Raw genomic sequence first — 25,118 nt, forward strand, 5'->3', positions numbered from 1 at the left:
TTTTAATAACAAAGCATTAAGAAATTGTCAAGCATCAAGCTTACTTCCAAAAGAAAGATTATATCTCTCTTTAGATTATATCATTCTTTCAGGAACAACTGAGGTATATTATTTGGTTGTACGAAAAGATAATTGGAAAATATTGGAATATAATTTCTACTTACATTTCACTTAGTGGATCTTTTGTTTTTTAATTGCCAAGTATATTTTGGTTCTAAAGAACAGATTGGTTTAATCATTTAAAGACTATATGCATTAATTAGAGTGTCTTTATGAGGTAAGTTGCTTACTTAATTCAGTTATACAAACTTCATATTTTTAGTCTGAACATTTGTAATATTCTTATGGATGTGTTTATATGTTATATATAAAACATTAATATATATATATATGAGAAATGTTACGTGTTTCCATTTGTTGTTGTTGCTGTAAGAAGATCCGTATGTATTTATTTTAACTCTGCCAAGACCTGGGAATAATGTGATACTGGTCATTACCAAATATCTTTATCTGGTGTGATTTTTACCATCCTGTTTCATGATTTTATAAACCGACTGGAATTTGAACCCTTTTGTTAATACAGTTGTTTTAATTAACACACATATCTATGTAGATTTCTTTTTCTTAAAAGGGATTGTTCGTGGCTAATTAGAAATTAAACTTAAAAATTGATATTCTTATTTTATAACGGGTATATGTGAAAAATAAAATTTCTTGAAAATGCCTTTTATCCTCATTTAGATTCTCTTTTCAGGGCACAGCACTAGAAGATTTCAGTCATCTGCCACCGGAACAGAGACGTAAAAAATTACAGCAGCGCATTGACGAACTTAACAGAGAACTACAAAAAGAATCAGATCAGAAGTATTGTTCCATTAAGTTCTCTCTACCATTATTATTCCTTTCAGGGTCTATTTTGAATGATGTGTTTAAGTGTGATGTATAAAAAGTTTAAAAATCATTCATCCTAGTTGAAATACCTTTTGAGGGGAAAAAACACTCTGAAGTGTTGGAAAATTTTGTGGTTGCTATGTAACAAGTAAAAATGAAATGTTATAGTTTCTGGGGTTGCAGATTACTTATTGGAGCTAATAGTATATGTTTATGTCTTCCAAAAATTTATAAAATCACTTGATCATTATCAAGAGTAATTTCACCAACAATAACTACCTCTTATGCTTGGATAAATTTCATTTTGATTTGGTATATAAATTGAGTTCAATAGAAACCTGAAGCTATAATTATTTCTTTTGCAGCAAAAATATGTTGGTAAACAGTACTTGATTACTATGGCTTCAGATTCATTCACTCAATGCTTTATTATTCTCCCAATTTTATAAAAAGATTCCTGTATTTCAGTTTTGTTTTAATGAACATAGAGAGCTATGATGAGTAAAGGGTTGTTACAGTGAATTGGTGACTTATTATCTGCTTTTACACTGAAGATAAAATTGGAGTTTAAGGTCCTAGCTGATTTGGCTCAGTGGATAGAGCATCGGCCTGAGGACTGGAGAGTCCCAGGTTTGATTCCAGATGCCTGGGTTTCGGGCTTGATCCCCAATGGGGGGTGTGCAGGAGGCAGCCAGTCAGTGATTCTCTTTCATCATTGATGTTTCGATCTCTCTCTCCCTCTCCCTTCCTTTCTGAAATCAATAAAAATATTTTTTAAAAAAAATTGGAGCTTAAGGTCTGGCATTAGTGATTAAAGGGATTGTTAAGAATTATACATCAGATATAATTGTCTGTTTAATCATAAATGAAATATGGCATTATAATCAGTTCTCGTCACTTGTGGCAGTTAGGCTCTGTAAAGTCACTGTGACACTGATTAGTGAATACCAAAACTGAAAATACAGGGCTCTAGATATTAGCCTCTGGTCACAACATTTCTATCAAATGATCTATACATAACCTTGTTTTATGTTTTTCTTAAAGACACGTTTTATTGTATGTTTTTTTTGTTTATTTTTTTCTTTATTAAGTATTACATATGTGTTCTTATACCCTCATCCCCCCCACCACTCATGCCCTCACTCCCCTGGTGTCTGTGTCCATTGGTTAGGCTTATATGCATGCATACAAGTCCTTTGGTTGATCTCTCGCCCTTACTCCCACCCTCCCCTACCTGCCCTCTGAGGTTTGACGGTCTGATCGATGCTTCTCTGTCTCTGGGTCTGTTTTTGTTCATCAGTTTATGTTGTTCATTATATTCCACAAATGAGTGAGATCATGTGATATTTATCTTTCTCTGACTGGCTTATTTCACTTAGCATAATGCTCTCCAGTTTCATCCATGCTGTTGCAAATGGTAAGAATTCCTTCTTTTTTACTGCAGCGTAGTATTCCATTGTGTAGATGTACCACAGTTTCCTGATCCAGTCTTCTGCTGATGGGCACCTAGGCTGTTTCCAAATCTTAGCTATGGTAAATTGTGCTGCTATGAACATAGGGGTGCATATATGCTTTCTGATTGGTGTTTCTAGTTTCTTGGGATATATTCCTAGGAGTGGGATCACTGGGTCAAATGGGAGTTCCATTTTCAGTTTCTTGAGGAAACTCCATACTGTTCTCCACAGTGGCTGCACCAGTCTGCATTCCCACCAGCAATGCACGAGGGTTCCTTTTTCTCCGCATCCTCACCAGCACTTGTCGTTTGTTGATTTGTTGATGATAGCCATTCTGACAGGTGTGAGATGGTACCGCATTGTTGTTTTGATTTGCATCTCTCAGATGATTAGTGACTTTGAGCATGTTTTCATATGTCTCTTGGCCTATGTCTTCTTTTGAAAAGTATCTATTTAGGTCCGTTGCCCATCCCCCCACCCCCAGGTTTATGTTCGTTGTTTTTTTTTTTTTTTTTTAAATATATTTTATTGATTTTTTTACAGAGAAGAAGGGAGAGGGATAGAGAGTTAGAAACATCGATCAGCTGCCTCCTGCACGCCGCCTACTGGGGATGTGCCTGCAACCAAGGTACATGCTCTTGACCGGAATCGAACCTGGGACCCTTCAGTCTGCAGGCTGATGCTCTACCCACTGAGCCAAACCGGTTAGGGCTGTTGCTCATTTTTTGATTGGATTGTTTATCTTCCTTTTTTAAGTTGTATGAGTTCCCTGTAAATGTTGGAGATTAATTAAACCCTTATTAGTGATATCATTGGCAAATATTTTCTCCCATGCAGTGGTCTTTCTTGTTGTTTTGTTGATGGTTTCTTTTGCTGTGCAAAAGCTTTTTATTTTGATGTAGTTTCATTTGTTTATTTTCTCTTTAGTTTCCATTGCCCTAGGAGTGGTATCGGTGAAGAAATTGCTTCGGCATATGTCTGAGATTTTGCTGCCTTTGGATTCCTCTAGTACATTTATGTTTCCCATCTTATGTTTAAGTCCTTTATCCATTTTGAGTTTATTTTTGTGTATGGTGTAAGTTGTGGTCTCGTTTCATTTTTTTTTTATGTATCCAATTTTCCCAACACCATTTATTGAAGAGACTGTCTTGACTCCATTATATGTTATTACCTCCTTTGTCAAATATTAATTGAGCATAGTGGTTTGGATCAATTTCTGGGTTTTCTATTCTATTCCATTGATCTATATGTCTGTTCTTGTGCCAGTGCCAGGCTGTTTTGAGAACAGTGGCTTTGTAATACAGCTTGATATCTGGTATTGAGATCCCACCCACTTTGTTCTTCTTTCTCAGGATTGCTGCAGCTATTCGGGGTCTTTTTTTTATTCCAGATGAATTTTTGGAGAGTTCTTTCTAGGTCTGTGAAATATGCCATTGGTATTTTAATGGGGAGTGCATTGAGTCTGTAGATTGCTTTGGGTAGTATGGACATTTTAATGATGTTGATTCTACCAATCCATGAACATGGTGTATTCTTCCATCTATTTATGTCTTCCTCTATCTCTTTTTTCAGTGTCCTGTAGTTTTCCGCGTACAGGTCTTTTACCTCCTTAGTTAACTTTATTCCTAGGTATCTTAATTTTTTTGATGTGATGGTAAATGGGATTGCTTTTTTAGTCTCTCTGTAAGTTCACTATTGGTATATATATTGTTGATTCATTAACTTTGAACTCAGGGCTAACACCATGGTAGCTCATGCCTGAACAGAGATTATATAACATGTATTTTCTCCTCACAGCCTTCTTGCTCTTAGGAACACTAGATAGCACTTCAGCACTACGCTTGTGGGCTCTCATAAAGAGAAAAATCACCAACAATGAGCACAAAAAGGACACTTGTTCAGAGTATCAGAGCAGAAATAAGAAGTTAAAGTATCTCCTTGTTTGATCTCAGCTGAGAATGTACACATACATCAGATGACTCAAATTTTTCTCCACTCTGTAGCTATCTAATGACTATAAAAGTGCCACATGTGTTCCTTTTTGATTACAAATACATTTTAGCAAATGGGCAATTCACAGATATGGAATCTGTAAATAATGAGGACCAACTCTATTAGTATTACATTATTCATTGAGGTATATTTGACGTATTAACATCATATTAGTTTCAGATGTACAGCATGGCTCAATATTTGTATATTTTGGAAAATGATCACCATGATAAGTATTTAATATTCAATACCATATATAATCACAAAAATGTTTTTTCTTGTGATGAGTACCTACTCTCTCAGTAACTTTCAAATATATAATACAGTATATACCATGCTGTATATTACTTCCCCATTAAATAATATTTAAATATTAAAATATTTTTTACTATAGCAACATGTAAATGGTCTCTGGGAAATTACAACATATAATGTAATATTTAGGGCTTACTATATGTAATAGACTGCCAGGATTTTAGAAGATACAAAAAAGTAATAAAACAGTTCCTGATCCTAATAGGCTCACATTTTAGTTTGGAAAGATAAAACTCAGTGATTTTATTTCTGTACAAGCTAGATTATGATAGCTGCTAATAGAGAGATAAAGTTCTGGGGGAACCTAGAGGAAAAAATAATGAATTCTTATTGGAATAATTAAGACAAACATCACTGGGGAGATGTTGGGGGAAGAGGAAGGGTGATGGTGTAGGAAACTAATGTTTATTGAGGGATTATTATGTACTAGAAAGTGAGCCCAGCATTTTACATTGAATTCCTCAAAATAGCCCTCTGAAGTTGTTGTTCCTGTTATAAAGGTAGAGTAATTGGGTATCAAATATATCCATAATGTGGCTCAGATTAGGTATCTGGTAAATATCAGAGTTGACATCCAAACATTAGCTGCTTTGTTTCCAGAACATTGGAGTTAGACTTTGATGGGATGATAGGGTTTTGTCAGATAAGAAATTAGACAATTAAGGGAGAGTAGGAATATTTAAGGAAGAGAGGAAAAACAAAGAATAAAAGCACAGAAATGTGAGTATTCTTTCATGGCCTGGAACTGGATCTAGGCCAGAGGAGACTTGATTAGAAATTGTGTGCAATATAATATCAGAAGATGAGGATGAAAAGGTACAGGATGAATTATATAAAATGTTGAATGCTTTTTTGTAGAATTCTGGGGGTATTGGAGAGTCACCAAGAGTTGTTGAGAAAGTAGGTGATACTATCACCTCTGTAGTCTAAAGAAAAATAATTGAAAACTATAAGCAGAGTAGATTTTATAGGAAAGACATTGACATCAGGGAGACCAATTAGAGGACTTCTTTTTTAAAAATATATTTTTATTTCATAGTGGAAGGGAGAGGGAGAGAGAGAGAGAAACATCAGTGATGAGAGAGAATCCTTGATCGGCTGCCTCTTGCATGCCCCCTACTGGGGATCGAGTCCGCAATCCAGGCATGTGCCCTTGATTGGAATCGAACCTGGGACCCTTCAGTCTGCAGGCTGACAATCTATCCACTGAGCCAAACCAGCTAGGGCCAATTAGGTGAGAGATGTTGAAACCGTGTCTTGAAAATAGAAAAGAGTAGATTATAAGAATTGTTTAAAAGGCAAAGTAGGTCAGACTTGTCATCTGATTGGATGTCTAAGAAGAGAAAAATGGAGGCGTTCTACCTCAGAAGTATAGATAAAGACTTAATTAAAACAGTAAGAAAAAATAAATTTGGGGCAAAGGTCATGGTGTTGTTTATGTTGATTTTTGGAATATGTGAAAATCTATATGGAAGTATCTAGTTAGATTTGGAAATCAAATCTAGAACTTAGGAGAAAAAGAGGACTGGAGATGTATACTTGAGTATCATCTAAAGATAGGTGATATTAAAGCCATGAGTCAATTATATCTCACTAAAACTGGAAAAAAACAAAACAATAAGAGATCATTCTGAAGGAGGAGTGTAGGATAAGATGAGAAGAAACCTATGCCATTTTATGTAACACACATTTAAAGGATGAAGAGAGGAAGAGGAGCCAGTCAGGGAGATATAAGGCAGCAGAGGTGAGGAGAAGGAAAAAGAAAATGTACCCTCCAGGAGATCAGGCAGGAAATGAGTATTAAGGAGTGTAAGTCAGTACCGTCAGCTGTCAGAGTTGAGGAGAGCTGATTGAGTCATTATTATTATTATGATTAGTGAAGAGGAGATGAATAACTGAATTTGGAGGTAGAAGGGCAAGTTAAAGATGCATTTCTATTTCTAGTATAGATGGGTGGGAGGACAATGATGCTGTGAACTCTTAAGAAAAGGTGGAATAATGTCTAGATGGGAATATGAGTTTGATTTGGGATAGGATAAATTTAAGAATATTGAGGAATATGTTCCAGCCTTTGATTAAGCATATATTTATAGGTGTGTATATATATAATCTCAGGAGCAAGAAATGAGAAATTAAATCTGACTTGTTTTTGGTATTTCAAGTGATTTAAAGGATGTTTCCATAAATTATACACTCTATATACTTTATCAGATTATCTTTAATCAGGTAATATTTTACTAAACTTAAAGAGATGATGTGAATCTTTTTAGATTAGCTTGCATGTGAGGCCCCAAAATAAAATGAAACTCTTATCTGGAAATATATAGAGTGAATATTTAATTTTATGGCTTCCTTTTTGTTTTCAGAGAAGCACTCAACAAAATGAAAGATGTGTATGAGAAAAATCCACAAATGGGGGATCCAGGGAGTTTGCAGCCTAAATTAGCAGAGACCATGAATAATATTGACCGCCTGCGAATGGAAATCCACAAGAATGAGGTAGAGATTTGTTATTTAGCAGTTGTCTGAGATAAATTCATTTGTATAAACTTCATCATGATAGGTTAGTTTTTGCTAGAATTATCTTCAAATATTTATTTAATTTCAGCGCTCATGAACTAAAAGTAAGGTATCATGTTTAGTCCCTTGTTGAAGTTTTTAAATTAAAAATGATATATAAAAATAAACACTTAAACTATTTTTTATTAGCCATAAAGTTGATCATTGACCAAACTGGAATAAAGGTTTCCCTTCGATAAGAATTACATAATCATAACTCAAAGCACATTTTAAATGTAGAATATCTTACGAGCTTTTAAAAATATTTATTAAGCTCAGTTTTACTTATTTTTTTCCTAAGGCATGGCTCTCTGAAGTTGAAGGCAAAACAGGTGGGAGAGGAGACAGAAGACATAGCAGTGACATAAATCATCTTGTAACACAGGGACGAGAAAGGTCATTTTTTTGTATTTTATTTCTTCTTTTCTCCCAAACTTTTCTCACTTTTTTTTCTAAACTTCATATAATTTTTTTTCTTCTTCCCTCATATAACAAGTTTGGCTTTAATAACATCAGTCTTTCGAACCTAAATTTTCTGTTTCTTTATAATAGCTATAGGTGAATTATGAAATTTCATATTGCTGCTCAGTTTGTTTGTCATGTATTCCAAAACAGAGATGGGAACATAGAAAGTTCTTGGAGCTGTAATATGGAGGCATGGGCTCCTCAGGCCTGGGGAGATGTCCTAATAGATGGAGTTGGGTAGCTAATGCCAAAGAAAAAATTTAACTGTCAAGTTGCTCAAAGTTTTGTGAAAAATGTATATTGTTAGTTTAGACCAGAGCTTCCAAAAGGCACTTTGCTAAGTTTCCATATCATTGTGGCATTTCCCTTATTGTAATAAGTTTTTTTCTTTTTTATAATAAAGTCCAACAAATTAGGCCAGCCAGCATGGCTCAGTGGTTGAGCGTTGACCTATGAACCAGGAAGTCACGGTTCGATTCCCAGTCCAGGCACATGCCTGGGTTGCGGGCAAGAGCCCCAGTAGGAGGCATGTAGGGGGCAACTGATCAATGATTCTCTCTCATCATTGATGTTTCTATCTTTCTTTCCCTCTCCCTTCCTCTCTGAAATCAATAAAAAAAATATTAAAAAAAAAAAGTCCAACAAATTAGAATTCACCTTAGAGAAGAAATTGAGAGCTCTTAGTTTACTGCTTTAATTACACTATAATTTGAGTAAGTTCATTTTTAATTCTCTTTGAGTCTCAGTGTCCTCAAATATAAAATAGAGATTAAAATACCCCTTGTGCAGGTTGTTAGTAATAAATGAAGTAATGTACATAAAGCACCCAGTAGTAAAAACCTGGTTATAGTATGTTCTTGACAAATTATTAGTTTCTCCTCTCCATTATCATTTTTTGAAAGACTACATATCTTCAGTATATCAAATAATACCCCAAATATACTAGGTTTTGTTATTAGATAAAACCTAGATTTTAATAATCTATTTGGCTTGTGTTATTTAAAAACACGTCTTCCACTGACTTACTTCACTTAGCATAATACTCTCTAGGTCCCTCCATGCTGTCTCAAAGGATAAGAGATCCCCTTTTTTATAGCTGTACAGGATTCCGTTGTCTAAATGTACCACAGCTTTTTTTATCTACTACATCAGTAAAAGAGAAATATCACATGATCTCACTTACATGTGAAATCTAATGAACGAAATAAATTGACAGACAAAATAGATCCAGAGACACGAAAGCATGCAGTAAACTCAGGATCCTCAGAGTGAAGGGGATGGAGGGCAGGGAAGAGATCAACCAAAGAACTTACATGCCTGTAGGTATAACCCATGGACACAGGTAGTAGTGGGGTGAAGGCTGGGGAGGGGGCAGGAGTGGGGAGGAGGGGTCAATGGGGTAAACAAGGGACATCTGTAATAATTTAAACAATAACGATAAAATAAAAAAATATGTTTTCCAGGCATACTGAAAGTGCTGTTAAATCTAATCACGTAGATTTCCCCATTATTAAAATCTTAGTCATTTGATTCTTCAGCAAAATTATTAATATTTTTCTCTCTTTGATTTAAAAAAGTTGTAAAGAGCCCTAGCTGGTTTGGCTCAGTGGATAGAGCATCGGCCTGTGGACTAAAGGGGGGTGTGCAAGAGGCAGCTGATTGATGTTTCTCTCCCATCGATGTTTCTAACTCTCTATCCCTTTCCCTTCCTCTCTGTAAAAAAAAAATCAATAAAATACATTTAAAAAAAAATAAATAAAAAGTTGTGAAGAAAAATACCTTTGGATTACTGAGTTTTTGTTTTTTTTTTCTAAGTTATTAACTTTCCAGGTAACATGATTAGTTGGAAATGAACTTTATTAGGAGTCTTTGGGTTTTTAGTGACTGAATGAAATTCTCTGCCCATACTGGCTTAAACTAAAGAGGGATTTTTTATTAGCTGACTTCAGGGAGAGCTTAATCTTGGAGCTCAGATGATATATCCTCAGGACTCTGTTCTCTCCACGTCACAGTTCTGCCTTCTACTGTCTTGGCTTCATTTTAAGGCTTCTTATGGTAATCTTTCAAAGCTCTAGGCTCATATTTCTCCAGGTTCAAGTTCAGTGGAAAAGGAAGGGAGCTTCTCTTTCAACAATCCCAAGCAAAGGTCTCTCTGCATCTCTTATATCTGACTGGGTTACAGTCCTACTTGCCAACTCATCACTCTAGCCATACAAATGCTGTGCTAAGATGAGCCCCCTGGAGTCAGGACAGAACAAGCCACCTGAAACCTTTTAACTGAACACGGGTCTGGGTGGGTCCCCTAAGGAATTTTAGGGCCCTCTTGCAAAAGAGGGTGTGATAAATCCAGAATAATGAAAGACAAGTATCTAATACATCTTTATATTTTCTCTGGACCTGGTGATAGTGAGAGATATTCACTGAATACATGCTGTGTGTCTGGAATATTGTAGTCTTTTAATTTCAGGAAATTCAACAAAGAATCATTTTGTTTTAGAAGAGATAGATAGAGTCAGTGTTTAAGAACATAAAGATTTAATTTGGAACTATGTCGTAGATACTTAATTCTCTGAATTGATCCTGTGACAATATAAAAGGTTCCCATGTTTGTGATACTTGATCAGAGATAATTTTATGTTTTATAGTCCTGAGGGAAGTTACACTGATGATGCAAACCAAGAAGTCCGTGGGCCACCCCAACAGCATGGTCACCACAATGAGTTTGATGATGACTTTGAAGATGACGATCCCTTGCCTGCTATTGGACACTGCAAAGCTATTTACCCTTTCGATGGTATGATTTTTCTAATGCATTATATGATAAAATTGGTTTCTAAAGACTACATTTATGAGTTATGTACTTTAATGTCCGCAGCTAAATAATACATTGTCAGATAATAATAATACTAGTTCATTAGTATGAATGTTTTTATTTAACTATACTACAGATACAGAGATGTTCATGCCATACATGACATTAAAAGAAAATTACCTATTTATCAGTATACTAATACAGATTATTATTTAATTATCAACTTTGGTTGATACAGACTTTCTCCCAGAGATGTGACTAATGCTTCATGTACTCATTAAAGTTGAAGCAGTTCAAACATGTATCCTAACCCAGGAAGTGGAAGGTGGGCGGATGTCACTTCACACTCTTCCTTGTAACTTGCTAACATTGGGAGACAAGCACACGGCAAATGGCATATCTGAATGCCACCATATCCTGACTCTAGGCCACATTTTCAGATGAGGGAAGGAGAGAGTATGGTAGCTTCTGACTTTGCCATCTTTTCCTCTGCAAGAGTTGGATGACAAACCGAAGGGAGGAAGTCATTGTAGTCCTCTCCTGCAGACTTTTATTCACCCTTCCCTCTCTTGTGGGAAAAGGATTCTGAAAAATCCTTTTCCTCAACTCACAGAGGAGCACAGTAACACCTTTATAAATAAGTTTTGTAAAATGGTATATGAACTAAGGTCCTTCCCCACCCATCCATTGTATTGGTTTTAAAATTGAGTGAAGTCTTTAGTTACTCCTCATTCTAAGAATATATATATATATATATATATATATATATATATATATATATATATATATATATATTTATTTATTTATAAAAGCCTAATATGCAAAGTGTCCCCTCGGGAGTTTGACTGACCAGGAGTTTGATCACTCGCTATGACGTGCGCTGACCCCCAGGGGGTGGCGCGGAATGAAGCCCGGGAAGGGAGGCCCCAGCCAGCAGCCAGCAGCCTCTAGGGACTCTACCTGTGCAGGTTGGAAGGGTTAGGGATTGGGAGGAAAGAGCCCTGAGGCTGATGAGGTTTTAGAGAAAGTTTGTGCTCTGTGGCTATAACCATTCTGCTTCTACCATCACCAGAGTTGAGCCTGTAGTTTTCTCTCTGTTCTCTCTTTGAGCTACATTCTTTCCACCCTCTCACTGTCTTATTACTATTTTTCTGATCCACATTTCATGAATTTTCTAGATAGCAATACCACTCAAGTTTGGGAAAGAAGTTGAAGTAGTGAAATCAGTTAGAGTAGCCTTGCCAGTCATATGTCATTGTGGCTTATACTTATCTCTTACATGGGGGTGATATTAATGCCAGCCCGGGAGTTCACATGAGATAATGATATGAAAGCGTTGCGTGAACTACAAAGTATTGCTACAAAATAGAGATGTTGGTAATGAGAATCAGTGGGCCTAGGCACATTGAAATTTAGTAGCTTCATGTTATTTTGTGTTGTTATTTGTAACTTTTATTTGAAATTATTGCTGTGTTAAAATATGCTTGTACTATGAAAACTCTCATCTAGGACATAATGAAGGTACTCTGGCAATGAAAGAAGGTGAAGTTCTATACATTATTGAGGAGGACAAAGGTGATGGATGGACAAGAGCTCGGAGACAGAATGGAGAAGAAGGCTACGTTCCCACATCATACATAGATGTAACTCTAGAGAAAAACAGTAAAGGTGCAGTAACTTACATCTAAACTAACCAGGCAGCTTTGTGACATAGGAATGATAACTTAAAACAAAAACACACTCGACGGGTGGGATAACATCAGAAAATTTAAAGGGCATCCAAGATTTATTGTTCACTATGTGAGCTGAATGCTCGATCTTAAAGATGTGAATATTACCACAAGAAACTGTTCTCGTTGATGCTTTAACGTGAGTGATGTTGGTGTGGAGCTTAATTGATGCCTTTTGCTTTATGTCTTGCTTAAGTCTGTGTGAAGGATTTGTGTTTTTCTGCCTTATAAAGAATGGGATTTGACCTATTGGGCAGGAATTCATAGATAAAAGTTACCCCCTCCCAAACATGTACATACACACATTTGACTTCAGAAAACTCAGTGACTGTAGTAAATTCAAATAATTAAAACTGCTATGAAAAGCTATAAAAAGCTGATTCCCAAAGAGTGGTTTGATATAGGCATTTGAATTTAGCTACAGTCTCCAAGAAGACAAGTAATAATAGTTGGCTAATTGGATAAAATAAGGATATAACGATTTTCATTTTTCTCCCTATTAATTTTGGGTTCCTAAAAGAAGAAAATAAATACCTAGCACAAAATCTATTGTAGTAGGCAAATCAAGAGACTTGGAAAATAAATCAACATGATCTAGCTCTTAGGTGAATAAATTGGCTTTCTTTTGAGACCTAATAATATTTTCAGGAATGTACAAGCTCCCTTTCAAATTAATCGAATGCTTTATTTTTTATCTTGAAAATATCCTTTGGGAAATATCACTTTAGTGATTTATTTTCTTAATAAATAAAGTTGGTGGCACTGTAAAATCAAGGACTGCGCAGTGCTAGTGGTGCCGGGAATGAAGTGAAGAAGCGGCTACAAGCCTTGTCTTTAATTTTGCTCGCGTTACAAATTTTTCTGGTGTTTTCAGTAGCTGACTATAAAATAACTTTAGGGACATTTAGGACGGACACTTTAAACTGAACACCCCTTTTGGTCTTACCAAAGGTCTTCAGTAATTGTTCTTTTCTTTTTCCTCCTGGACTGCAGGTTCCTGAAGAGGGTTTCTGAGGAAATGGGCAAGATGTTGAAGGAGGTTACATGCAGCTGCTTTTGGGGGGGAGGGTGTTAGAGTTGTCAGGCTCAGAGAGAGAGAGTGAGAGAAGCAAGATGCATGAGTGCATGCAGACATCATTATTTTTTACTAACTTCATTAGCATTTCCATACATTGTTTTAAAAAATCATTAAGTCCTTAAATTCCTCTTTCACATGAAGGGAAAAAAGCTAACAATGGCTAACCTTTTTTCCATTTATTTTAATGATGTCCAAATCAGAAAGAATGCAGAGCTATCAAATTTGTCTTACATTTGGCGGTCCCACCAGCACCATCTCTATCCCAGCTCTGTTTTAATTGGCTTTTAGATTCATTGTCTGTTAGAACCCTGGCCATTTGTCATTGTCTGCCTGCGCCACTTCTGTGTTTGCTTAACATCCTGTTGCATGTGTAGAGTGATCGAGTTAGGTTTTTCAGGCATGTGTTTATAATCCCTTGTTCTTGTCAAAGTCTTAGTTTGGTTTTACATTTGTAGCGCAAATCACGTTATCAAACATCTCCAGCACTAATGTTCTCATCCTGTTGTTTGTGTATGCTGCTATAACTTCCCCACTGCAAACATTCCAGTTTTGTCATTATGAAGAACTAGTTTGTGAACCTGAAGTATTTATGATAAGAAAAAGAAAACATCTATGCTCTAGCCTACAGCCCAGTTGAAAGAACTCTTTGAAGCGTGATACATCTTCCGCACCTCAGTCTGGGAAGAATCTATAGTCAGCACCAAAATCCTGGCATAATAAACACAGAAGATACTCACCACCTCAAGACAAAGGACTGTTGTCAGAAGTCAGCTGCTTCCATTCAAATGCTGCCTTAAACTAGAGTGCCTAAATCTGTTGATTGCCAACACTACCACTACAGTATCCCACAAAGGGCTTTATGTGTCAGCTCAGTGTGACCTCCTTTATCTCTGCAGGGCTGCTGCAGCTGCCGATGTAGCCTCGGTAGGTGGCTTTTAGAGCTCTACCATGTTTGATGGTGCATCTCCAAATTTATGCACCAGACTAAAGACATGTTCAAGTCCATTTGACTTTACTCAGTGTTTTCATGAGAAGTTTTATGGACCTCTCCCCCCATTGTCTTTTAATTTGGGGTTACCATGTTCTCATTTGATTATTACAATGATAGTCTGTTTCCAAGTGATGCTTTTGTTTGAACCAGATAAAAGTTAGTGAAACTTTGTAATGATTTATGTGCACTTTTACTTGTAAAATGGAGATTTCTGTATGTTTATACTTGTAAATATAATTGTCGTTAGTGCCCTATTGCTCATGTTGTCCTGCCTCGCATTTGTGGTTCTGTTAATGACTTGTATCTTAACTAAGTTCTTAGTGGTGTTTAATAGGGAAGTGGGCGGGGGTGGGGGGATATTTCTACCAATGGAAGCTTCATTAATTTGGTTCTTTACTGTTTTGAGGGAAGAAAGAGAACGTGAAATGGTCTGTGTATTGTTGGATTTTAAGCAATATTTTAGAAGCTGTGTGACTGCTTTAATAATTTTTTCCCAGTGTTATTTTATTCATACTAGTAATACTAAAGCTGAATGACAATTGTGTGAAACTTAATGTCTTCATGAGATCGAATATGCCCCTGTTACACAGCTGACATAATAGTGTATTACTTTTGAGGCTAGTAAACTATGAAGTTTAGATTTTGAATCTCGTTACAGGGTTATTTATATAATGTGACATTATTCAATACTGACAAACTACATAAAGGAGTTTTAAATCCTAGTGCTATTCGTATTTGAAAGGTAGCAATGAGGAGGAAATGTGACCTGGCTGTGTTTGTCTTCTGTACAAAGCCTGAAGTGCTTGTGTGTGTTTGGCTAGCAGCCACAGAGGGCAAAGTTTAAGGTTTTCTTGTAAGGACTAACTGTTCTTTTCAAGCTACTGTTTGTTTTTCTAAAAGCAGGATTTGCTTCCGTAGGAGGCAAGTTCCTTCACGTGGAATAGTGCAACCTGTATATGGGTTATTACAATAGGACAGACATTTGTACTTGCACAGTTTAAATCATTCTTAAATTTTGAACACGTGAATTGTCCAAAAACTTTAATTTTTCAATAATTTTTACTCTTTTTGTGCACATGTTGATTTCTTAATGGTAAGTGCTTTGTTTAAGATAGTGTTCTCTGTTGAGAATATTTTCATGAAATAAAACAATCTTTTCATGGTCGGTTAAGGTGTGCAATGTGTTATCTCTTATTGCTATATGAACTAAAGACTTTGTTCCAGATAATACAAAATAGATGACAAGTTACATAAGTAAGAACATCTGTGTTAAGCAACTGGTTTTGCTAAGCAGTTTTGGAAATTTTATTCTACTTTTTAGTTGCACTCATGCTTTCCTAGAGGAAAAAAGTTAATATTTCTTTACAGTGGATTTGAGTTGAGTGTAATAGTTTGGATTTTAAGTCTTTGTTCTGCAGTAGCTGTGTTGCACAGACCTTCCTTGTGTACCACCTTATCCTCCGCATCCAGGAGAACTCTCCCTGTGCCACACGCTCTCAGCATTTCCTGTGCTTCTGCTTGAATTTATAACCAGTTAGAGCACCTTTGTCTTCTGTTTGCCATAAGTAGTATCATATCTGTCATTTTAGGAAGTCTTAATTTCACAAGGTTCAGCTTTTTAAAAGGGCAAATATGAGACTATGAGTGGTTACTTGATCCTGAACAATGAGGGATTGTAATTGTTGAGATGAAAATTTAGAGATCCATGCCAAGCTGGAAGTAGGGATACACATACAAAACAAAGTGGTAGGAAAACAGTGTCAACAACAACAACAAAAAAAATCACAAAATGAAAAGTGCTTTTACTATCTGAACTAAGATCAGGAAGTCAAATCCTACTTGTTAGGGACGATAATATCCTTAAAAAAATACTAACAAAAGTAAACGTATCTTTAGCCTTGTTGAAAAGACTAGATTTTCTTTGTGAGGAAGATATTAGGTGAAAAGTTATAAACACCAAACCCATTTCAGTGAGCTCAGATACCTCGCATCAAATATATTCCTGAATATAGTCACTGTTAATATTCTAAGAAACTAGAAAGTATAAGAGATGCCAAAAGATTGGGGGTTGAAGAGTAAACAATGGGAAGTTCAACAACTCTATAAGATATTAAATATTTTTGTCAGCATTCAGGAGAAAATTTAATGGACAGCTGACATAGGTCATAAGAATATTTGACAAAGGAGGCATGAACATACAATGGAGTCAAGACAGTCTCTTCAATAAATGGTGTTGGGAAAATTGGACAGATACATGCAAAAAAATGAAACTAGATCACCAACTTACACCATACACAAAAATAAACTCAAAATGGATATAGGACTTAAGCATAAGACGGGAAACCATAAAAATACTAGAGGAATCCACAGGCAGCAAAATCTCAGACATATGCTGCAAGAACTTCTTCACTGATACTGCCCCTAGGGCAATGGAAACTAAAGAGAAAATAAACAAATGGGACTACATCAAAATAAAAAGCTTTTGCACAGCAAAAGAAACCATCAACAAAACAAGAAAGCCCACTGTATGGGAGAACATATTTGCAAATGTTATCACTGATAAAGGTTTAATCTCCAACATCTACAGGCAGCTTATACAACTTAATAAAAGGAAGATAAATGATCCAATAAAAAAATGGGCAACGGACCTAAATAGAATCTTTTCGAAAGAAGACAGAAGGAAGGCCAAGAGACACATGAAAACATACTCAAAGTCACTAATTATCCGAGAGATGCAAATCAAAACGACAATGCCGATACCATCTCACTCCTGTCAGAATGGCTATCATCAACAAATCAACAAACGACAAGTGTTGGCGAGGATGCGGAGAAAAAGGAACCCTCGTGCACTGCTGGTGGGAATGCAGACTGGTGCAGCCACTGTGGAGAACAGTATGGAGTTTCCTCAAGAAACTGAAAATGGAACTTCCATTTGACCCAGTAATCCCACTCCTAGGAATATATCCTGGGAAACTAGAAACACCAATCAGAAAGGATATATGCACCCCTATGTTCATAGCAGCACAATTTACAATAGCTAAGATTTGGAAACAGCCTAGGTGCCCGTCAGCAGATGACTGGATCAGAAAACTATGGTACATCTACACAATGGAATACTATGCTGCCATAAAAAAGAAGGAATTACTACCATTTGTAGGCACCTGGATGGAATTAGAGAACATTATGCTAAGTGAAATAAGCCAGTCAATGAAAGAAAAATACCACATGATCTCACTCATTTGTGGATAATAACATTATAAACTGATGAACAAAAAGATTGATACAGAGGCAGTAAAGCATCAATCAGACTGTCAAATTACAGCGGGAAGGTTAGGGAGAGGTGGGAGAAATAAGAGATCAACCGAACGACTTACATGCATACGTATAAGAATAACCAATGGATGCAAAACATTGGGGGGTGAGGGCATGTATGGGAGTGGGGTGGGGGGCAATGGTAAGATATGTACACATATAATACCTTAATAACAATAAAAAATTAAAAAATAAAAGAATAACATCAAATTAGCCTCATTCCTTTCTTTCTTTTTTTTTTTTTTTTTTTTAGATACAAACGGGGAACTCTACAGATATAATTGTCTTGGTTTCAGCATAATTTTAGTGTTTGACAAGATTTCTGGTTCAATTTTGTGATTAAGATGGTGACGGCATTGTTGTAGAAATGGGAGCTTGCAACAAGCTGATTTGGTAAACTCAGAATGTCAATCCTGAGAACTTGACTATGGGAGAAAAAGAATATGCGTATATATAGAACCATAATAAAGTAAACATCAATTTATCACACAACTTAAGAAATAGAAAATTACTAAGCCCCTCTTCTTCAAGGGTAGCCATTATCCTGAATTTTATCTTTATTTTTCTTAATTATTTCACATGGGTATTTTCTTCAACCTGATTAACTTTCCATGTTTTTGAGCCTTGTAAAGATCATGTCATATTCTGAATTATCATGGCTGATATTCAGCCACTGCACACTGATATAGCCATAGTTAATGCTAAATACTGAAATATTTCCATATTGGTTGGTAAATAGTAATTCCGAAAAGTAGTAAAACTGGTTACTCATATAAGTTCTGGTACGTATTGTTTATCGCCAACCACACATGACACCCTGTGAAGCGTTTATTGTTTAAGCATGGAGGACAAAAGCTGAAGGGCTTAACTATAGATTTACTATTATTTCAGGTTTGGGAAATCTTTGGTTTTGTAAGCTCCCGTCCTGCTCAAGGGGATACTGGAAGAGACTGGGTAGACACAGGTGTTTGGGGACATGGTCCCTTCTGTAGTAAAGTTCTGTTTTCTCAGGCATCTTGTTCTGTGGTGGAGGGTGGCCTGTCTTGTGCATTGAGGAGGTGTGAGGAGAAGGACTCCACCAGGACTCTGTTTAATACCCAGTAGAGTGTGCTCTCCAGCAAGTGACAGCACAACTCCCTCTGTGTTCTCCCTCTGCCTCTGGTGCGTCTCCGATGGGAGTATCACATTTGTGTGTCCTCTCCGCCTCTGCCTCCACCTCCACCTCCAAGTCTACCTTTCCCCTCACTTGCCTGGGCAGACCAGACTGCTTGGGACTCGAGAATAATTTGAGAAGAAGTGAAGTCATTGTTTGACAACTTGATGCAAAAGGAAGGTGATGGATCTAAGGCTGCAGGGTTTAACAATGGTGTGGTCATGTTAGAGATTTGGATTAAAAATATGTCAGGGTAACAGAAGAAGTAGCTTCTGCAAAGTTCAGAATAGGCAGCAAAGTTCCCAGACCCCATTAAGAAAGTAACTAAGGAGAAAGCCTATCTGCCTGAACAGATGTAAGTGCCCTGTTCTGGGAAAAAAAAAAAAAATGCCACAAAGGTACTTTGTTAGTAAGTAGGAGGAGCAAGAACCAGGGTTTAAGGCAGAAAGTGGCGGGTGGGTTGTGGGGGGGGGGGACTGGTAGGTTAATGCTACTGTTTTGTGCAAGTGCAGTCCGGTTTATGACAGGACAGCCCTTCCCTATAAAGCTGGTAACCTCTGAGCCTTGAAAAGAAAAGATAAACACCAGTTGCCAGTCTTTTGGTTGTACATCAAGAAGGCCTAGACAAGGAGAACCCTTTTTCTGGATTGGTTCTGTCAATGCTTTGTCCCTGAAATCAGGAAGTACCTTCCCAGTAAGGGACTGCCCTTTAAAGTTCTTTTGATATTGCTCTAAGTCAGTGCTCTTCGTCACCCAGAATTCCATGAGTTCAACACTGAAGGTGTCAAAGTGGTCTACTTGCCCCCAAGTCTATTCAGCCTCCAAATCAGGGAGTCCTTTAAGGCTCATTACACATGGTACTTGAGAAAGGATTGTCAGCACTATGGAAGAGAACCTGGTAGAACATGAAAGTCTGGAAGGATCACATTATTGAAGATGCCATCGTAGTTACAGGAAAAGTGTGAAAGCCATCAAGCCTGAAACAAGTCCCAGATAAAGAAAACTGTCCAGATGTTGTGCTGGACTTCACAGGATTTATGACAGAGCCAATTAAGGAAATCTTGCAAGATTGTGGATATGACAAAATACTAATAAAAAAGGTGAGTGTGGCCTGGCCGGTGTGGCTCAGTAGTTGAGAATTGACCTATGGACTGTGAGGTCATGGTTCGATTCCTGGTCAGGGCACATGCCCGGGTTGCCGGCTCGATTCCCAGTAGTGGGTGTGCAGGAGGCAATGATTCTCATCATTGATGCTTCTATTTTTCCCCCTCTCTTTCTCTCTGAAATCAATATATATATTAAAAGTGAATGAGTGTGTGTGTGTGAAGGCTTTCAAGATGAGGTTCTTGGAGAAATTCAAGAGCTAATAGACACCACCCCAGAGGAATCAACAGGAGATGACAGTGGAGATGAATGCCTCCAATCCAATGCCAGGTGATAAGGAAGAAGACAGAAGCAGTGCCAAAAAAACAAATTTGACATTAGTCTATTTGGCAGAAGGGTTCTAATTATTCAAGACTACTTGGACTTCTCTTATGACATGGACCCTTCAATCATACAGACACAGAAACTAAAGCAAACAGAAAAAGGATTGGTACCGTATAGAAACATTTTCAGAGAAATGAAAAAGCAAAAAAAGACAAAATATGATATATGTCTGTAAAGTTACACTGAGTGTGCCTGCCTCTCCTGCCTCCCCTTCACCTCCTCCATCTCTTCCCCCTTTGCACCCGAGACAGCAAGACCACCTCCTCGGCCTACTCAATGTGAAGACCAGGAGAATGAAGACCTTTTGTGATGATCCACTTCCACTGAACGAATAGTAAATAACCATCATGCTGTACAGTCCATAAACTTACCAGTTTTGTATGTGTGTGTCTGTCTTTGTGTGAAAATCTAATAACTATATGGTAAGAACTGTATGAGATGTTTTTATGTCATCATCATCACTTAAGTGTTCATTGTGTAGAACATCATGTACAGTGTATTTATGGAAGTGGATAGACTATCCTTACATCAGCATAAGATGAATGATAGTCAATATAGAATTGATAATGCATTAGTTTTCTTACTGTTTTATAAGTTTGCTTTCTAAGAATTACATTACTGTACAGTATGCCTCTCTTCTAATTGGAGATAGTATGTATCAGCCTACCATCACAGGTAAGTGGTTTTTTTAAAAGTAACAATGTTTTCAATACCATATTACGAATATGACTGTACTATATACCATAAAAATTTCATAATGATTCATTTATTAGTGTATATATAGGCTAGGCTACTGTGAAGCAGTCCTGTTAATACAGTAGGCTACCATAAAAAGCAGTCATATTGCTGCTGCTTCATTATCAGTGCATGAATTGTTATATGCTTGTAAGAAATATTAATTTGTTTTTTAGATTATCTTTTCATTTTTGATGTCTAGTGTTAGTAATAAGTGTAACATGTGCAATGTTTTATATCATACAAGACTATTGATGTAGGCACTGACAATCTTGTAAACATGATGTAAACACAGTACAGTAAATATAGTACAGTACTATAAGTGTATTTTCTCCTATGATTTTCATAATACTTTCTTTTTGTACCTTATTTTATTGTAAGAATACAGTATATAGTGCATATAACATACAAAATATATGTTATTCAACTGTTTATGTTATTGTTAAGGCTTCCGGTCAACAACAGGTTAAGTAATTAAGTCTATGAGGAATCAGAGTTATATGTAAATTTGGGACTGTGTGGGGGTAGGTGCCTCTAACCTCCATGTTGTTCAGGGTCAATTGGTATAAACAACGCTGCTCTCTACATCCACGTGCATGTTTATGGATATAAGAGTTTCTCTATGATCTACCTAGGAGTGGAATGGCTAGACTGTGGATTATATTTATATTCAATTTTAAAAGATAATGCCACATTTTCCACTCAAAGTGATTATAACATTTTTACATAACTACAAGTTGTGTGTAAGGGTTATCTGTGTTCCATATCATGGCCAACACTTAGGAGTAAGACTTTTTAATTTCTGTCAGTTCTTTGGATGTAAAATAGCATTTCATTGTGGTCTTAATTTGCTTTTCCTTGATTAATGAAGTTGAACATCTGTTCATGTGCACCATTTGTGTTTCCTCCTCAAAGGCCTGTTTATAACTTTTGACCATTTTTTTTTTTTGGTTGGTTGTCTTTCCATATTCATTCACGGGGCATTCTTTATGTATTAAGGATGCTAATTGCATTAGTTATCTCTTGCTTGTAACATAGCTGGTGACTCTGACTGTTTCTCAGGACGTTGTAGTCAGGATGTTGGCCAAGATCGCAATCATATCAAGGCTCTGACTAGGGCTCTAGAGTTCCAAGATCATTTACGTGATTGTTGGCAGGCCTCAGTTTCTTGCCAAGTGAAGATCTTCATATGAATGCCCACAGCATAGCATCTTGCTCCCCACAGTGAGTGATCCAAGAGAAAAAACTCAAGACAGAAATGGCAGTCTTTTAATAAGAGGAGACACACCATTACTTCTGCTCTATGCCATTGGTGGTGCAGACCAATCCTGTGTAATGTGGGACAACACAAGGGTTTGAACACCATCTTGGAGGTTGTCTGCCATACTAATTTTTTGTCACTTTTATGTGTTGCTATTATCATCTCTCCATTCTTTTAATTTATGATAATTCCTTAATGATTAGTTCATTTTAATGTAGATTGATCAATTTTTCATATTTAATGCTTTTTTTGGTCTAGTTTAAGAAATTCTTCCTTGATTCAAAGTAAAAAAATCTCTTTATTATTTTTTAAAATATATTTTTATTGATTTCAGAGAGGAAGGGAGAGGGGGAGAGAGAGAGAACCATCAGAGATGAGAGAGAATCATTGATTGGCAGCTTCCTGCACTCCCCCTCCTGGGGATGAAGCCCACAACCCTGGCATATGCCCTTGACCAGAATTGAACCTGGGACCTATTCACTGAGCCAAACCGACTGGTGCCTCTATTTTTTTAATGTGTCGATCATTCTTTGTATAGAGAACAGAGCAGACTAGAAGACAACCAAGGTATATAGAGAGTGTACAGTAATGTTTCCCAAAGTGTGCTCTGTGGAACATAAGCATCTACACGAATAAAAGAGAAACATGCAAATTAACCACTCTGCTACACCCACCAGCCTATCAGGAGCAAGTATGCAAATTAACCCAAGTAAGATGGAGGCCGCCAAGGAGCTGGAGCAAGCAGGAGGCTTGGGTTGCCCCCGGTGATGGAGGAAGCCAAGCTTCCCGCCTGCCCTGGCCGGCCCTGGCCTCCACTCAAGGCTACAAAGTTTCAATTATAGAAGATAAATAAATCCTAGATACCTGCTTCCAGCTGGCCCTGGCCTTGGTTCAAGGAGGAGCTGAAAAAAGAGAAAAAAAGCCCCTTACCTAGTTTGGCCACACCCCCAGGGGGTGAGAGTCCCTGCTGGGGAGCTTGGCCAGCCTGCAAACAGCCCTCAGCCCCTCGCTCAGGCTGGCCACACCCCCATGGCCTGATCCCTGTAAATGGGCAGTTGAACATCTCTCGAGGGGTCCCAGATTGGAGAGAGTGCAGGCTGGGCTGAGGGACAAACCCTCCCCCCCACCCCCACCTCCTGGGCCTCTAGTCCTTAAATATGTCACTGGATGTTGCTCAAAGAAAGGGCTCCAAACCGGAACCCTTGCTCCTAACCGGAACCCTTGCTCCTAACCAGAAAAATTCCATCCCAAGTGAATTTGGGAGACCTTACATTCTTTTAATCCTATCCCCCTTTTGCAGAGTTGTGTTATATATTAATAGTTAAAATTGAGAAATTCTGCAGCAGAAAAAAGCAAACCAACAAGAGCAAACAGTTTAACTTACAATTTTCAAACAAGTTTCAAACAATTTTCAAATAACTCTTATAGAACATCGATTAACATCTAATAGACACAATTTAAGAAATGCTGATGTACAGTAGGGAGACATTTTACAACAGAATCACAAAATCTTAGTTCTGGAAGGATCTTAGGAGGTCATCTTATCTTTTGGACAGGAGCACAACTTAGCCATAACGAAAGAAGGGAACATGCTTTTTTCAAGCATGACCTCTTCCTAATTTCACAGGTTTGGTTTTTATTTATGTACTAGAGGCCCAACCCACCTGCACGTGCCCCGCCCACCATTCTGCCGTGCTCGCACCCCGCCCACCTGCCCACCACCCCGCCACACTCGCAGCCCCGCCGACCTGCCTGCTGTGCTCACAGCTGTGCTCACAGCAGCGCCTGCCTCGCCTCACCCACCTGCCCGCTGTCCCACCCGCTCACCAGCCTTGCTGCGATTAGAGCCTGTGGACCATGGGAGAGGGCCCGAGAGGTGCTTCATGCACCTCGTGGTGACTGGTCGTTTGGTCGTGACACCTCTTGGCCTTTTATTATTATTATTTATTTGGTCAAACATTCTATATTTAACAACGTTCTTTTTTAGAGTTACCCTAAGTGCTTCTTCCAATAGTGTGTTACTTTTTTCTTTTCATTATAATACTTTGTTTTCTCAGGAAGGAACCTGGAGTCAGAATGCAATAATTAAATGACTTAGAATGTTTTTTTTCTTTGTCTTAGGTGTACAGTGTAGTGGTTATATGGTTATATAATTTACAGAGTGATTCCCCTGATAATTTTAGTACCCACCTGGCACCATACATAGTTAGTACAGTATTATTGACTATGTTCCATATGCTGTATTTACATCCCCATGACTGTTTTGTGACTTCTTACTCCCTTCACTTTTCTTACCCATCCTCCCACCCCATCCTGACAATCCTCAGTTTATTCACTGTGCCTGAGTCTGTTTCTCTTTTGTTTTGTACACTTATTTTGTTCTTTAGTTTCCACATATAAGCGAAATTATGGGGTATTTGACTTTGTCTGACTCATTTTCACTTCACATAATACCCTCTAGGTCCATCCATGTTGTTGCAAATTGAGAATTCCATTCTGTTTTTTAAATAACTGAGTAATATTCCATTGTATATATGTACCACATCTTCATCTATTTGTCTAGTGATAGACACTTGGGTTGCTTCCATATCTTGGCTATTGTAAATAATGTTGCAGTGAACATAGGCATGCATATATCTCTTCAAATTAGTGTTTTGGATTTCTTCAGCTATATTCCCAGAAGGGGAATTGCTGGATCATATGACAATTCTATTTTTAATTTTGGGGGGAACCTCCACACTTTTCCATAATGGGAGTGGCTGTACTGACAGTGCACGAGGGTTCCCTTTTCTCCACATCCTCGCCAACACTTACTTTGTTGATTTATTGACCATAGCTATTTTGACAGGTGTGAATATATCATTGTGGTTTTAATTTACATT

The 25,118-nt window shown here is 37.3% G+C and overlaps 1 protein-coding gene across 4 annotated transcripts in view; it reads left to right on the forward strand.

Moving 5' to 3' along the window:
• Positions 1 to 15,455, forward strand: part of FNBP1L (formin binding protein 1 like) — a 141,880-nt gene extending 126,425 nt beyond the window's left edge. For 2 of the 4 annotated variants that reach the window (XM_080655666.1, XM_080655664.1), the window contains 6 exons: positions 755 to 864; positions 7,019 to 7,151; positions 7,513 to 7,607; positions 10,322 to 10,470; positions 11,998 to 12,156; positions 13,212 to 15,455. In XM_080655666.1, the coding sequence (XP_080511792.1) occupies positions 755 to 864; positions 7,019 to 7,151; positions 7,513 to 7,607; positions 10,322 to 10,470; positions 11,998 to 12,156; positions 13,212 to 13,219 (654 nt within the window). In that variant the 3' untranslated portion in view covers positions 13,220 to 15,455. Of the gene's footprint in view, positions 1 to 754; positions 865 to 7,018; positions 7,152 to 7,512; positions 7,608 to 10,321; positions 10,471 to 11,997; positions 12,288 to 13,211 lie in introns of those variants that run through there. The other 2 variants (XM_080655665.1, XM_080655663.1) reach the window with 2 other exon arrangements.
• The last annotated feature ends 9,663 nt before the right edge of the window (positions 15,456 to 25,118 follow it).

This window comes from Plecotus auritus, assembly GCF_963455305.1.
Source record: "Plecotus auritus genome assembly, chromosome: 2".
Taxonomy (NCBI): Eukaryota; Metazoa; Chordata; class Mammalia; order Chiroptera; family Vespertilionidae; genus Plecotus; species Plecotus auritus.